A 17531-nucleotide genomic window follows, 5' to 3' on the forward strand; every position below is an offset into this window, starting at 1 on the left:
AGGGGCACAGATCTGTGTCCCTGACAGACTGCAGCCTATGTGGTAAAAGAACATCAGCCCATGTGGAGTAGTACACAGGTACGGAGAGAGTGAAACTGTGCTTTGAGTATCAGAGGGTGCAGCAATGAGGGGCTCGTGTGAGATCAGAGACTGACAAGGAGTCATCTTGGAAATATACACCTTCCCTCAGAAAGTTTGTCCTTCACTGGCTTACTTCCACTGAGATCTACTTAGAAAACAGAATCTGTATACTTTCTGCTTGAATCCATTTATCTCACTTAGGGAGATAAAATTTAGTAATGCTGAAGAACCAAAGTGCTTTTATAGTCAGGTCTTGCTGAGCAGTCTAGAGCCACCTCTCTCTTTCATATCCTGAAGACAGCATTTTGGGTCAAAACATCCAGTAACACTCCTGCTATTTCAGTTTGAAAAATATGTACACATTGTTTTAGAGGAGATTTCGTATTGTCTACACTAGGACATTTCCTCCTCTAGGAGGTGAGCGGATTATAGTTAGAATCTTAAGAAATCAACTACATGTAATAAAACACATACATATATGATGTCATTTTTTTGTGCAACAGTGACAAGATTCACAATAGAAAAAGATATATTTTGGAAGGTAGTGGAACCTAGTGATAAAATCTAGAAATAGTAGGGAGGGTCGGGTTGAGCATTTGGTCTCAGACAACAAGAACAAGGAGATAATAAGCACTTTTAAACAGAGTCGTGAAACAATGAGTGTCATGTTTAAGGAAGAGTAATCTGTACTGCAGCTTTAAAATGTATTTTAAATGACTAGTTTCCATTTGGAATATAAAGTATCTTATTTTTGCTCATGAATTTCTAAAACATCAAAACTAGTGTTAAGCCATATTTAGTTTTCATCTGTCCTGTTATAGCTATTTTAAAACTCACAGTACAAGATTCACTATATCCAAGAAAAAATTTAGGCTTTTAAGTTCCTGTTCCTTTAGAATGCTTGCAATTTTAGCATTAGAAGGAGGTGAATGTGTATACATGTAGCTGATGTTAATTTATGACCATTGCATCTTTATCTCTTTGGGTTTGCCACAATTATTATTACAACTTAAAAAACCTGTGGAATACAAACTGAGAGAGAGAGAGAGAGAGACAGAGAGAGAGAGAGAGAGAGAGAGAGAGAGAGAGAGAGAGAGTCTAGCATCTGAGTGATGGTGGGAGCAACCCAGAGGGAGGTTTCCACAGTAATACAGTGACGTGGTAATGGTGGCCACTGAGAAGGCTAACAATAGAGCGTTGAGGGCAACAGGAATGGCATTTCTCTTGGAAACTGGATGAAGAAGTCTGGCTGAGACCAGAAGGAGAAAAGAGGGAATAAAGATTATTTCTAGATTTTGAGTTTGGAAATAAGAGAAGGGTTATACCACTGTAAGCAAAACCTACACTGAGAGGTAAAACTGGTTCTGAGCGTGGAGATGGTGGCTGATCCTGGTGAACTCTTGTGCTGGTGAGACATCCAAGATGTTGCTTGGAGAATGTGTGTGAAGATAAGAATAGTTACAATCTGTTAATTATTGGTATGTGCCCTCTAAGGCAAAGTGGATTTAACTTTAAATAAATGTTTAATAGATGCTGTAAATATATTTAGGTATCTCAGAAGTACTAATCCTTGGAGTTTGCTTTTGGGGGATATTCATTTTATTTGCAAACAAATGGAATCAGACCTTAGTGGCTCATTTTTCATCATCTAATTTCATTCTAATAAAGCTATTCTTGTCTGAGGAGAACATAACGCAAGCCTCTGTATGAAATATAACCTGCTGTACTTCATGAGAATGACTTTGAGTCTTTTAGATGCTTCTGTTTAAGATTCAGGTAGGGCAGAGTTTATCCGTGTGCTCTTAAACTCTGTAAAAGGCTTCCATTGTTTTTAGAACTAAGACAAAAATCCTGAGGCTGAAGGTGTCTTTGCTCCTTTCTGTCTACACACTGCCCTGAAGGCCTCCTAGACTTAGCCAGGTCACCTGATAGAAGATCTCATAGCACCAAGACATTTTTCTTGATGCTTATCACAATTTTTAAGTACAAGTCTGTGTATATGCTTATTTGCTCAATGTCTCCTTTCTCGACTGAGTGCAGTGGTCTAGCTCATGTTGCTCGCCTTGTGTCCTCGGCACTTAACATAATGTATTTTTATTTGTTCCACGGCTGAATACCGAAGCCATGCCAAGGAGGCCGGGTTATTGATGGGATCCCAATTCCACCCTCACTGAGATTGCTCTGGATATCTGGTGACACTTGTGCCCTCATCAGACTTCTGCTCTAGGGGCAACTATGAATAATGTATGGAAAGTCAAGGCAATGGAGAGTGTCTACACAAAGTGCTAAGGGGTTCACGCAGCATGCAGCAGCATTCCTTCAGATGAGAAGGGAACATTATTCTGAGGTTCTTTATCCTGTAGAAATCTGCATGGAAAAAAACAAAACAAAAATAGAGTTTAAAAATCAGCTTTGCAAATTTACTGATGCTCAGATTAATGGTTAGCCTATTTCATTTAGTTTTATTTTATTTTATTCTATCTATTTAAATTCTTTTTTTACCCCAGATACCATCACTTTTATTCTAGATGGAATTGCTTTTTACTTCAAAATATTGTGATCATGGTAATTTTATGAAGAAAATCTTATTTTTCTTATAAGTACAAATGAACTCTTCTCAACATATTAGACTGGAGAAAAGTTCTCTTTTCCCTTTTCGCATCTTTAACATAAAATTCTCCTTTGCCCCAAACTCATGTTTTAAGCTGTGGTCTGCCTCTGAAGAACTATCTGACGGAATATGCTTTGTGTTCATGTAGGTGTTTTCTCTCAACACAAACATAAACATAGGCCATTTCTACGGTTTTCATACCCTTGGAACTTGGCCCCTTCCAAGGCATGTGTACATACAGCCATTAGCCTAAACAAGCCACGCAGCTATATGATAGCCAGACATTGCTGTGAATGGCAGAGCACTACCACCAAGATTTGCACAGATATGAATTGAGTTCCAAAGTTTTCTTGCAATATCTTGCCAAAGTGGTTTGTATGATATTTTTATTCTAGCATAATAGAGATTTATGACATTTCTCAAAAATGTTATTTCCCTTTAACTTAAACATTTTTTTTTTTTTTTGAGTTGGAGTCTTACTCTGTCGCCCAGACTGGAGTGCAGTGGCCACTAACTGAAACATTTTTCAGAAATAAAATTATTTTTAGGTGTGATTTCTTTATATCTTGTTATGTAAATTATAGTTCAATAAGTGTGATAATTCTTTATTAAATAAATATAGTAAGATCAAATTAATGAATTTGATTCCAAATCAGTCACCTTTACTCATTTCTGTATTCTCACAAGGTGTGTATTCATTCCAGTTGTATAAAATCAACTAAAATAAAATGCATAAAATGTAATAGCTTTGCAATGGCACCAACTGTCATGATACCTGTTTTTTTAAATTGTATTTTAAGAAGTACAGATAGTTGTTTGTCAATTTGAAAAAAAACATACAATAATATACCCCTGTTGTTACTTAAAATGCATTGAATTCCCATTAGCCTCTATATGGAATATATAGAGATTTTTCACATTCTTGATTCAAGTTTTATAAACTAAATGTTGTCCCAAGAGAATACATCCCCGAAAATATTTAACCTGCTTCCAATGGTTCCAGAACAGCAAAGACAATATCCTTAAATTTTCTCATTCTGTAGAAATGGCCTTAAGGATGCTTTATAATCAGTTTACCTCAGAGGCTTCTGGGTCAAGAGAACAGGGAAAGAGGAGGACAAGGTCACTAGCCAGAGCTCCCCATCCATCATGGTGGGGCCACTGGAACCAGAAGCTCTAAATATTCCTGCAAGTTTCAGAGGACACATTTATTCCCAGGAGGATACATTTCTCATGGCCCGTTTTTCTAAATTAGGAACTGATAATACCCCCAACATACTTGCCTTTTGCAGGTATGTGTGTCACAAAGTACAGATAATTTCTGCTGAACTGAACCCGTAATGAGGAATTTATAATCAGTTCTAATGTATTTGAAACCTAAAGTATATTAGTTCTTCATCAAACAGAATGATAAAAACAGCATTAATATGGGTGGATAGTAATTATTTCAGAGCTCATAATTATTCTCCAGTTAACTACAGAGAAATGCTGATATTTTTACTCCTTTTTTTAAAAAATAAAAGGCTCTGTGGTCAGATTCTGAAATGTAAGAATGCATCACACGTCCTTTGTTAAGACCTACACTTTGAGTTATGCTTGTGTTAATCACAAAGGAACTGGTTTGGAATTAAGTAAGTTCAAAGTTCATTGTTAGGAGCTCCCTTTACCTTGCTTAGTCCTGTTGTTTCACCACTGAATCTATTTATGGCCCGTAGGAGTTATAAAATATAGTAATTACTCTCACACCCTTTCACCGTGACAGGAGGTCTACTTTCCTATTAACTCTAATGAGAGTTATGTGTGTGTTCCTCAGGGCGGACAAGACCCAATGAAGTTTCAAGGTAGAATAAATCACTTCCACACTCCACTGTTGGTAGTCTCGTCTGCTTTCTACTTTGGTGCTCTAAGATACCCGTTTTAAACTGCTGCCATTGAAAATGCAGTATAAGTTGTTTAAAAGAAGCATACGCTGTGCTTGGAGTGTTGCTAATGATTGTTATTTTGTAATGATGTTTGAAAAATGAATGCCCCCTACCCTTGGGGGAAATGCTGTGGCTCAACTTACAGGAATGCGGGATTTCTAAAACGGGATTGTCTATTTTTCATAAAAACGAATGCCAATTACCTTTTACAGTATTTTCTTCTCATCTAAAGTGTTTTCGTGCTAGTGAGTACATTAATTGTAACCGTTTGGAGAAAAGAAAAAAGGAGCGGGAGTGGCCGGTGAGCTGGCAAAGGGGGCGCTCGCGGCTGCGGGCTGGTCTGTTTCGGGCGTGGGAGTCCTCGGTGCTTGAGACCGAGTCGGGATGTTTCCGTAATCCACCTTGCGCGCGTTTACTCACTGAGGCTTCGTTAGAGGAACTCGTGTTGGGTTCCTCAGTTCGCAACCCTGCCTCCTCTCCGATGTTTGTTCTCAGTTCCTTTAGGCCTAGAGACAAAGGAACCAACTCTGTTTTCTTCCTTCGGTTTTGCCCAAACCGATTACGAACCCTCTTTTTCCCAGGGAACCCTCCCAAATCAGATGTGTAAAAAATTCTTGATGTTAAGAAAACCCGGTTGTGCTGGAATCACTAAAGTGTTGTCCCAAGAGAATACACCCCCGAAAATATGTAACCTGCTTCCAATGGCTCCAGAAGAGCAAAGGCAATATCCAACACTAGTTCCTCTAACGAAGCCTAAGTGAGATCAACATAGGCAGGGTGGATTACCGAATCAGATCCCTACTCGGTCTCTGATGCACTTTGTACTTTGGGGACAATTTAATATCGTCTTATTAAGGTTGTATTTAGTATGAGTAAATAAAACTTGTTGGGAGAATTTGATTTAATTCTCCTCCAGGACAATGATATCCCCATGTATTTATGATGTTAAGACAATATTTACATGTTTCTAACTCTTCATTATCACGGTAAAAGACGTTCTATACAATGTATGCATGCAATCGGTATCCACATCAGTTAAGAGGCACTCAGCCTCCTGAATAAGAAAGGTAATAATAACAAATGCAGCAAAAGGCTGAGTCAATGAGCCTCCCACCCATGGAAAACTCTCTGTATATATACAGTATCATTTCCATGATTTCTCTACTTATGCCATCACATAGCAACTGAAAACTATGCCCCACATGCAAAGAAGCAGGAGATGTTTTTATAAAAATCCTCTTACTGTTGCATCTCATGTAGGCCCAAGAGCTAGCAATTCTGTATGCATGTAAAGTATCTAAAACCACTGACTCAGTGGCTATAGAGCCCGAATGATTTCCTGTAGAAATCATGTAAATTGCCTTGGGTACTCTGGGAAGGAAAAGAAACACTTCCATCTGAATTGTTCAAGAGGAATATCTTATAGCACCCCAAATAAAAAGAATGATTTAATTGTGATCAGTTTCACATGTGCCTCCAAATACTAGCGATTTAGCAAAAAATTTTTTAATGGTTTCTTAATATAGCCAAGAATTAAGCAAATAAAGTAATTTAACTAAAGTTGGAAAGTACATAGTTTTTGGCAGCAATAAATAAAACTGCACTTAATTTGTATTGCAACCAGTAAACAAATCCATAACTTCTGTATAGCATCCTGGAAAATAGAAATTTTTTTTTTTTGAGTTGGAGTCTCACTCGGTCGCTCAGACTGGAGTGCAGTGGCCGCTCCCGGCCACTGCAGCCTCGCCTGCTGGGCTCCTGCGATCCTTCCGCCTCAGCCCGGCTGATTTTTTTTTTTGATTTATTGTAGAGATGAGGTCTCGCTGCCCAGGTGGGTCTCGAACCCGCGGGCTCAGGAATCCACTCACCTCAGCCTCCCAAAGGCGCGGGATTACAGGCTGAGCCACCGAGCCCGGCTAGAAATATTTTTAAAATATTTGTTTTTGTTGCAGTCTTTAGGTAATTACAGAAAAATAAAGAACTTGACAATGTAATTATAATTGTTGAACTCTATGTTTTAAAACTGGAACTATCTCAAATATAGTATTCTGATTCAGCAGTTAAAATTTTTAATTTAAAAAATTCATATTTTTTAGAAATATAGTGGCATTGTTTTTGCATGGACATCAAGTAATCCTAAGGGTACTTTTGCATTTAAACATATTAAATATAGATTTCTATGAACTTGCCACTGAACGCTAGTTAAGTTATTGCTTTATCTAGGTTTTCTTTTAGTGAAATAATTCCTTGCAAGTGTGACTATGGAAGAATTGTATTGTGAAGGGTTCCCCTGTGTGTATCTGGAATGACCTTGAAACCATGACCTTGCATTTGAGGTAGTCAATGGGTCGCTTCAATTACATCATTATTTTCTGCTTTTCCAATCTTTTGATCTTTGCCAGTTATTACTATTTTTAACGGCTGTCTTTCCGCACTGATTAAACATAACTGTATTATATCTCATTTTTTCCTTCTGTTTTCTGGGATGGTGTTTTTCATTCTTTGAGAGATATGATAGTAGGTTTAGTTTTGTATTACAAATATAATTCACAGTAATCTCTGAGAAGACTTAGAGTCTTTCTCAAAATGTTTAACAATCCTTCCCTATGAAGTGTGCTTAGAGTTAATGCCTGCTTCTTTACTATTTATATTATTGAAAACAACATATGGCTTTCAGTTCCTTTTTTTTCCCTTCTTTTCTATGACTGTTACTTTATGCATGATAACATTTTCTTGCTTATTGCTATGTGGTTGGCTGTCTCTTGACTTGAGTGCCCTGTGTTTGTAGTGATTGCTTTTTGCATGAGGATTATGAAACGCCAGGCAAATTAAATGGTTGTGGAAACAAAAAAGATTGTGGGGCTTCACTTGCTTTTTTGTGTTGAGTACGTCAGTTATGTGACACTTAAAATTACTTTCATGTGGCCTCTGACTTCTTCTCTGGTGTACTCCTTTATTCTAGCAAATTAGCATTGTTAAGTATAATAAAGCAAGTATTAAACATTCATAGTGTTTTAATACAATTATTCTCCTAAGATATGATCCTATTATAAATAACTATACTGGGTGTGAAACTGCACTAAGGCATAATTCTATCATATTACTAAATTGATTATGAAATATAAGTCCTGACTCAGTAACGACAAACACTGACTGCTATCAATGACACCTTTGCTCTGCCGAATGATGGCATTATCTGGTGACACATTTGTGCAGACTGCCAATGTCTTAAATTCACAGCTAATATTTACATGGAGCGATGACAAGTAATTTTAAAAAGTCACAGTTTTGAAAAATATACGGATTACAAATGCATAAAAACCAACTGCTAATGTGCTTATTTTTTTAAAAAGGAAAAAAAGAAAAAGAACAACCTAAAAATGTTCATATCTCAATTTTCACTACTGTTATATTATCCCAAATTTAAAAATGAATTGACCTACTTTTTTTACTGTTCTCTCCAATTTAAATGAGAAAAGACTGAATAAATTAAGTACTTTCAGCTAATAAAACTGTTTACTTTTTTGTATGCAATGGATATTTTTAAAAAGTCATTTTCTTTGCTTATGACTTGCGTTTTAAACCATAATGTGCTTTTTATGCTGGATATATTTACAAATCAAATCTTCTATAAGATATTTTGGGGAAAGGGACTTTTTTTTTTTCTTAAACCAAGTAATCAGCTATGACATAACCACTTCCCCGCCCTTTTTGAAAGTATCCTCGAGAATTTTAGTATTTATATTTATTTTTTTCCCCTCAGTCTTGTTTATTCTTGAATTGTCTTTTTTTTCCCTCCGTTTCTCCATTCTCAATCCTAGGTCCCCTTACAAAGAAACAGACTGATGATTTAGGTGATAATGACGGTGCTGAAGATGAAGGTATTTTTTTCCACCAAATCTATTTGCATGACAAGGACCTCAATCACTTTTTCCACCCCTTTCTATTTTTTTACTTCTTGTCTTTTTTTGAAGAGTTTTTTTTTTTTAATTCCCGTTTTTGATGTGTTTTGTCTTCTTGCTTGTTGTTACATATAAATATACATTTTTAATTTTTTAAAAAGATAAATGTTAAGTTTTACATTTTGATGCCAACCATTAAAATGTTTTAAAAAGAGGGGCATTTTTTTTTTGTTTTCTTGAACTGACTTTTGATATGTTTCATCCCACGTTTTGACTGAAATTTGTCCACATTCTTTGAACTAACAATCTCTCCCTTATAGTCTCTGTGCCCATTCTGCATGTTTTCTAATCTATGTAAATACTGTACCCAATATCAAAATATGTTTCATTTTTACTTTTGATATTTGTTTAAAAAGAACCCCACACTCAATAAAATGAAGGACAAGCTAAAAGCTGATATAAAGTGTTTCTTGAGCAATGTATTTTAAATGAAAAAATACTGTTTTCTGTTGATTTTCTCAAATGTCACATAGATAAAATTAAATTGTACAGTTAAGAAAAGGCATTACAACTATTCAGATAACTGTAAACATTGTACAATCACTTAAGTACCTGGGTTCATAATAGTATTTTTGGTAGAGTTTATAGGTATTTTTAAAAAATAAGATTAAATGAATAGCTTTTCATTTCTAAGGGATAAATTCTAGATTGGCAAAAAAAGTACTTTGATCTTCAACATATTGCTAATTATAAGCAATAAAATATTTTCTACTTCACTAATAACAAAATTATTTTCTACTTCCAATTTTCTTATGACATATAATACTGATTTACTCCATAGGCTGGCATGGTGGCTCACAGCTGTAATCACAGCACTTTGGGAGGCCACAGTGGGAGGATCCCTTGGACACAGGAGTTCAAGACTAACCTGGGCAATATAATCAGACCTCATCTCTACAAAAAAACCAAAAAATTATCTGGGTCTGGTAGTGCATACTTGTACTCCCTGCTACTTGGGTGACTGAGGCAGAAGAATCACCTGACTTCAGGACGTCCAGGCTGTAGTGAGCTGTAATCATGCCACTGCACTCCAGACTAGGTGACAGAGTGAGATCCTGACTCAAACAATAATAACAATAATACTAATTTACTCTGTAAACCTAAGTATTCACTAGATTGACTTGACATTTCTCATTAATCTATACCTTTACTTGGTGTTAAATTGAGTGTCTAAAGAGGCCCATTGATTTTTTTTCAGGTTATCTTGATTCTATTCAGGGCCAGGACATATGTTTTTATTCTTTTTTCCCCCTTTCTTTAGTGCGATACTAGTAAAAACTCTAATAGGGGTAATTAATGCAATCGTAGCTTTAAAAATAATTACCAGAACCTAGAAATTAGATCTCATGAGATATTAAAGTATGATAAGAAAGGGTTTCCAAAACGAAATAATCCATAACTAGGCCTGCAGATATCTTTGTTCTATGAGTTACAAGGAAACTATAAATGAATGACTCTTTTCTAAATAATTGCATTGTTTTCATTGACATATTTAAAAACTCCTTCACAATAGAAAATTAAATTACAGAGGTAAAGTATTGAAAGCTTAAAAATTATATTTTGTGTTAATATTTTAATAACATTTAAGAATTATGCTGATTAAATGAAATTTATGACGTTTGATTAAATATTCATTTACCATGGACCTCAGCAGTAGATTAAAGATTAAACACAAAGCAGTCATTAATATTTGAAATAAATTATTATAGCTGCCCAAGAGTTATGATTTTGAATGCTAAATAGCTAAAAATAAACTAATAATATCAAAATGCAATTTTTTTTAACACTGTTGGAAATCTGATGCATTCAAACACTGAGAACATTTATTGACTTTGTAGGACATGAATTACTGTTCCCAAAGCTCTAAAGGAGATTGCTTCCACCTTCAGACTTTGGGAATTGTTGAACCCTTTGAAAATCCTTAACTCCTGGACATTTGTGATCTAAATATAACTTAAACCATACAGAACTTCTTAGTGTGTATCTTTGTAAATACCAAATTTTCCCAATGCAGTGACAAGACTCATATACGTTATTTTCCTATTTTAAAAATATTTTGATTGTTGATTTAATGTGATTTTTTTTATTTTGGTAAAACGGTACCAAGTAAAACATCTATCTATTTAGAATAGATGCCTCTAAGCAACCATGGTTAGCCATGTAAACTTGAGTCTATTTTATAGAACTGTTTTGAAACACATTTAACATTTTTAAATACCCATTTAAAACATCCTAAACCCCTACTTAACTGGCAGGTAGTATTCAGGTTATGCACTAAGCCATTCAGTCACAAGAGTTATCTGATCAATAAATATTTTTAAATACTCCACAGTATAGACTGTCAAAACAATCAGTTCCAATTCTGTCTATTCCTCTGTGTTGTTTTGGGTAATTTTTCTGAAGACAAGAAAGATACATTCAAATATTATATGGGAAATTAAAAAAAAAACAAAACTTTTTTCAAGTTTTTTTTTAAAATTAGAGTTTATTAGCAAGAAGAGAAGAAAAAAGGAAGATGCATGACAGAAAGACCTGCCACAGCAAGTTTCTCAAAAAGAAAAAAAACACCATAATTTTTTTTTTTTAAAGCATTTTTTCCCTCCCTTGGGGAGGTGAATCTTCTCTCTCTCTCATTTACTCTTTAAATAAAATCTATTTTCCAATCTAAGAATAAATAAATAAAAGCATTTTTAATTCACTTTCTTTTACAATTATTTTGTAGATGTGGTATGAATGAGAACTGTGCTCAATTTTTATATTTAACTTTTTTCAGTGTTGACTCAATATCACTAGACATAAAGCAACAAATATAAACTACTTGATAAACTACTCCATTTACTTCAGTCAGAAGTCAGGTTATTAGATAATTTATATGAAATTCTTCATTATCTTCCAATTTCCCTAAACTTTACCTGACTTCCAGATTTCTGTCTCAGCGACTGCATTCTGCAGCTACCTGCCACCTTGACCCGGGCTTGCCTCCCATTCACCTAACCTAATGGAACACTTCTGGGTGAAGTGCTAGTCTTCGCTGCTAATTCTTATTTGTGTCCTGCTATCACTTTTTTGCCATATTTAGATCAAACACAACTGTATCATTTATTTGTGTTTTGTAATAACCAAAATAACTATATATTTTATAGGCTTATTTCCACAGTTTAAAAAACGAGAGTAATCTGAAATGATAAAAATGGTTCAAAGCAATGTCCCAGATATCTACCAATTTACTTAAGAAACTTAAGAAGTATTAAACATTTTTGCAATTCTGCTAAAAATACTTTAATATAACATTTCAATATTTAAGTGCAATTTTATATTCTACCTACAGTTTTGTAAAAAATATTTTGTATATTTTAAGCTAAAAATGTGTCTTTAATTCTGTCAAGTACAGTTTAACAAGCACAAATTTAACCAATACTTTCATATTCTTTTGGTGATTCTGAGTAATAACTTTTAGGTTCATAAAAATGACCAGTAGGCACAAAAGTGTGTCTTGGAATGTATTTTCATATATAAGAGAAAGATTTAATTGAGTAAATGTTTTACAATTTTAAAACTGTTAAATCCTTCAAATTAAAATATGGACAATTAAACACTGCATGAGTCCTTTAAGAAGAAAGAAACCAGTAAACATATTTAAGGATCATATAACTAATGATTATTCAAGAAACCAATTCCAAACCTTGGTTGTCAGACAAAAATAAATCCCATTAACTGCTCTAGAGCTATTGACACTTGCTACATTGGCTTTAACTTTGTGTTTATCAGAAAGATATAGTAGTTACTAAAATTTAAAGTCAAGGTGTTTACTCAGATCCCAAGTTTTTGTTTGTTTGTTTGTTTTAACTTGAATAACTTAATTAAAATGCTTTCTTAAAAGTTTGGGAGGAAAACAATCAGTGTAGTATTTTCCTCTACCCCTTTTAGAGCCCTATGTGCTTAGCAAAGCTTAAGAATATTGCAAAACCAAAAAATATAAACATACTTGACAAAAATTTGTAATTTTACTGAAACCGAGCTAGTGTTTAAAGATGTCTGCGAGGGTTCTTATCATTTTAGTAAAGTTGGTAGTAACTATTTAAGCAAAGTAAAAAATCTTAGGTGGAAATCCACAGTTTACACTTTCTACCATATCTACAGGTGGTTTAGTAAGAGACAAGGTTGAGAGTGATGACTTGACTCTAAGAAATCTGTTATAAATTACTAAAGTGCATTTGATATGTTTCCACTGAAGATAAACGCCTCTCCCAATATAATAATAATAGTTATTATTATTATGGCATTAGTAGATAGCATTTAACAGTAGGCTACTGATACATTGGTATTATATATAAAGATTCTGGTTTTTTTTAAAAAGCAAAGTAGTTATAATTTAGACTATTTATATTTACTATCAACATAAAAAAGACCTGTAAACTTTACATAAAAGTGAAGCCTAAAGTAGAAATCTGTGATAAAACACTTAAATAGAAAACCTGAGATGGACTACTCTGACACTACACTATCATAGTATTACAATATTTGTGTAATAGAAAATCTCTAAAGTTTCTACAGTTTCTCAAACTTTGCTAGAAATATTAAGAATTGTTATGTTCAAGATTTTACCTAATTTAGTAATTAATATTTTTGTAACATACATCTCAGGCTTACTTCAAGTGAAAATAAATATTCGTTGGAGCACATTATAATTTTGTAGAACTTTCTAGAAAACAACTGGTCAATATTTAAGTTCTTAGGCAAGGCTGAGCTCTTTGAATAATTTGAGAAGACAAATTAGAAATTAGGATCGGCCCAGACCATCAGTAATTCTTTCAAGTCTAATTTTCAAAGAAAATACTGTTTGCCTGAGAATAATAGAGATACCCCTCAAAATAGCTCCTAGACACTGTCATATTTCCAGTGTTTCCTGACAATGTCCACTTCATCGTGTTATTAGTTATAAAGTGTGGCAGGCCTTCTCAATGTGTGCCTGTATTGTTTTCCAGGTGAACAGAATGGTTCTACCAAGATTTCATTACTGTTCACAGTTGGCGCTTTGTAATTCTATGTAATTTTAATTAAAGAAGAATTCTGAAACAGGCTCCCTCTGTGCTACCTCCAAGCATACAATTAGCAGAGTACAGTGTCTGCTGTGAACAGTCAGTTAATGATTTCAGTTTAATAATTTATTATTGCTTCTTCAGTGCCAGCCATACTAGAAAAATAAGAAGCTGAAACTGTATGTAGCAGACAGGCATTTAAGGTGCATAGTTTAATGATTTCAAAAAGGTTACTTTCTCTGTGTAAGTCTAACGTCTCCACAAGCCCTCAACTCTTTACAAATGAGTGAATACTATTTCCTCTCCCAAGGAGAAAATAAATGCAGGTTTAAATGTAGCTGTGTTTAGTGAATGGTTTCTATGTCAAAGCATTCTCCTTTCACTACTTAAAAACAAGACATTCTTCCCAATTTGTGGGGGCTGGCAGGAGTGGAAGAAGTTTATACACGTGTATTAAGTCAAATTTAAAACGGTATTTTTAAAAGTCTCTAAGTTCTGCCATAAACCATTTTCCTAACTTAAAAATCTGGACAAGCAAAATGAGCTGCAATTTCTAGTCCTAAAATGATTTTTCATTTAAAGAAATCACTTTATTATTACAGCAAAAAATCAAGAAATGTACGTCATTTTTTTTTCCAGAATCCTAAAACAATCTCTAAATAATCAACAAGTTTTTCAATGAGTTTATATCATTTGAGGTCATTCTGAAAGTTGGCACCTCAATTGTAAAGATGTAAAAGAGTTAAGTTTGATTTTTTAAAAATGTCCAAAGCAAAGTAAATAACCAAACTATTAAATGACTCTTAAATATCGGCATTAAAAAAGATAATTCACTTGACATAATTGTGTTTTAATTGTAAGTATAAGAGATCATGGGCTGTTATATAACAGTAATGTTTTGTTTATGTATATTCATAATCATATATACACATACCTCTATTTAAAACTATATAATATGTAGTTAAAACCAAGTGTGCTGGTATAGTTTAATTTTTTTCCCATAGAAATCAGTGCATTTTAATACTTCTTAAAATGATCTCATGTTTCTTTTATAAATTATTTTTATATCCTTGTTGAAAAGTATGTATCTTAGAAAAGCAAATATATCTGACTAAAATTCACAACTATAAAAATTACCTTACCATCACCCTAAATGTTGGCACTTAAACTTGAATTTAGCACTATCCTGTCTCATGTCTACATGATAAAAACGTAAAGTGGGGATAAGGAGCGTATATTAGCTACCCGAAAAGGTGAAAAAATCGAATTTTGTTTGTTCTTTTCTTCCAAAGAGCAAGGATAGGTGGAATGAGCGGATCCCCTTGAATTTCTAAAAACATATAATGCAAATAACATTCCCCCAAATGCAACAAGAGGAGCACAGATGCACACGGCTTTGCTTCCCAAACATTTATCGGCGTTACTGAAGTAGTGAAATGAAGTTTCTTACAATGTATCCCACAATATCGCAGTTATGTTCACAAGCTGGAGCATAAGTGAGTTGATGTAATCATACTGCATTTAAAACAAAGTTTTACAGTAAATAAGAAATTTAAAAAAGTAGATTGTTTAACCCACAATAGCAATAATACCATTGTCCTTAGTTTAAATTTCATGTAAGGTCTATAACTAATTTTTAAAAGTAGTCATAAAAGTCATTGTCTATTTTTTTACTACCACATCAAAATACTCTAAAATTCACACATAATTTCAATTTGTCTGTTTTACAATTCAGCTTGTAATTTGTAGACAAAATTTTAGATAGAAAACAATAAATGCTAATTGCTCTTTCCCACAATAGCTCTTAATATGCGTTGCTTAAGAAACACTTTAATAAAAACAGCAATTTAAAGAACTATTTTAAATCATGCCCTCTTTTCCCTAAAATGGAAAATGTATTCTCTGATTCATTGTGTATGTTTTTTGAGGATAAGTACAATTGCCAATCATTTGTTTTCCAGATATTCGGGACAGTGGGGGTCCCAAACCAGTGATGGTGTATATCCATGGTGGCTCATATATGGAAGGTACTGGAAATTTATATGATGGGAGTGTCTTGGCAAGCTATGGCAATGTGATCGTCATCACAGTCAACTATCGACTTGGGGTACTTGGTAAGAAGTCTGTTTTTCTGTTTTTCACCATTGACCCATAAAGTGTGTGATAGTTTTGTTTTGACTTGTTTTGTTCTGCTCTGCTTTGTTTCACTCATTTCTCTATGCTCGTTGACTTTTTCCGAACCAGATTTTTTCAATAAATTCTATAGATGTTCATAAATTACTTGACAAAGTTCAGCTAGTATCGGTTTTAAGATGTGAAACTAAAAGGTCATGAAATTATTGACATTATCATGGACTGTTCTTCCTGGTTTTGTTTTATAAAACTGTGAAAGGCAACTATGGCAGGGCCTTACTAAAGAAGAGTTAGTCTCTGGACAAATTTTTCCTTCTACTTTTCTTTTTTACAATGCTATAAAATTGCCTGAGGTTTGCCGTGAGCTTAGAAACAAGTTTATATTCTCTTCTAGAAAATGTGTATGGACTGGCTTTGAGAAACTATTGTTTGCCATTGTGTTAGAAGTATTTGGGTTTGTTTATTTGTTTGGTTCATTCCATAATAGTTAAGGATATTTTCTCTGAATGTATTGTGATTGAATTATTTAGTTTGAAAAAACATGCAATGATTTTATGAAATGTCAAATAATATATACTCTTCCCAAAATAATTATGAAATAAAGTCAAAGTGGAGAGTCTTGGTTTTTAAGAAAATTATAGAGAAATATTATTTGGAAATAAATTATCAGCGCTCTGAGACAGGCATGTTATAACAATTCTTTAAAAGATAAACTTGCTATTCTAGTATAAATTTGTTACAGTATTATGACAATTTGGTGAGTAAGATAACTATATCACTTAATAAAACAACTGTATCTGTGGAATATTTAGTTAACAGAATTTGCTAGGAGAGCACCATTCGTTCACTAAAGATTTCATTTTTTAAACTAAATTGTTCTCAAAGTTTTATTTTATAGACTTGGAAAGGCATAAGTTATTTTGATTTGACAAAAGAGGAGCTTCACACTTTCATTTTTTTACTCAAAAACATTTTGAAATAATATTTGAATTATGTCCCTTTTTATAATAATTGTTTATTTCATGTATTTTATCCATGCTGATAATCACGTTTTTTTTTCCTTCAGTGTTAGTTATTATTCCAAGTCCTGGGTAATCATAATTCTGTTTATGCTTATCACAAAATATTTTAAAAGTTAGAAAAATTTTTGTTAGTTAAGTTGATATGTCTGGGAGAAAGAGACATTTTACCAATCTGAAAGTTAAGTCTAGATTATTTTCTAGTGTGCTGATTTGGAGTTTGAAGTATAATGGACGATGTAATAGGCTTACTGCAACAGTGTAGTTTTAAAATATTTCTGTAGCATTGATCACTTACATATTAGCTCCCCACAGTGTCTAATCTTTCATTGCTTCAGATCTCCCTATGTTTTCTGTGGGCGGTTATATGCTTTTATTTCACCCATGAAAACTCTGTCTATTGGAAGATATACACAGAATTGTTTGCAATAATTCTTAAATCTTAAAATCTTAGAATTCTTAAGTCTTGCTATCATTTGTTTCTTTTGGAATGTTTTAATGTGAGAGAGGGTCTTCAATTTTTAATACACTTAATTTTAATTACAGTATTGTTTATACCAGTTGTTTTTAGTGATCATTATTCTCATACTTTTCTAATTTCCAAGGTTGAAAATCCTGAGCAGTGATCAGTTTGCAAATTGAAAATTTTAAATGATATGCTAAAGTATGGTAACAGTGTGTATAAAGACTTGAACATCCAGTTAGTCATATGTATTTATTTTATTAAAGAAAACATTTGGCCACACATAATGTTGCCTCTTTCT

General features: G+C 33.5%; 1 protein-coding gene across 1 annotated transcript in view; it reads left to right on the forward strand.

Annotated features, from left to right (window-relative positions):
* Positions 1 to 15729, forward strand: part of LOC103274153 (neuroligin-1-like) — a gene marked incomplete at its 3' end in the record, with an annotated part of 198198 nt that extends 182469 nt beyond the window's left edge. Inside the window, exons 3-4 of the mRNA XM_021719347.1 lie at positions 8436 to 8495; positions 15577 to 15729. Coding sequence (XP_021575022.1) covers positions 8436 to 8495; positions 15577 to 15729 — 213 coding nt within the window. The remainder of the gene's footprint in view (positions 1 to 8435; positions 8496 to 15576) is intronic.
* Positions 15730 to 17531: the final 1802 nt, after the last annotated feature.

This window comes from Carlito syrichta, unplaced genomic scaffold (genome assembly GCF_000164805.1).
Source record: "Carlito syrichta isolate Samal-C Ts95f unplaced genomic scaffold, Tarsius_syrichta-2.0.1 Scaffold314552, whole genome shotgun sequence".
Taxonomy (NCBI): domain Eukaryota; kingdom Metazoa; phylum Chordata; class Mammalia; order Primates; family Tarsiidae; genus Carlito; species Carlito syrichta.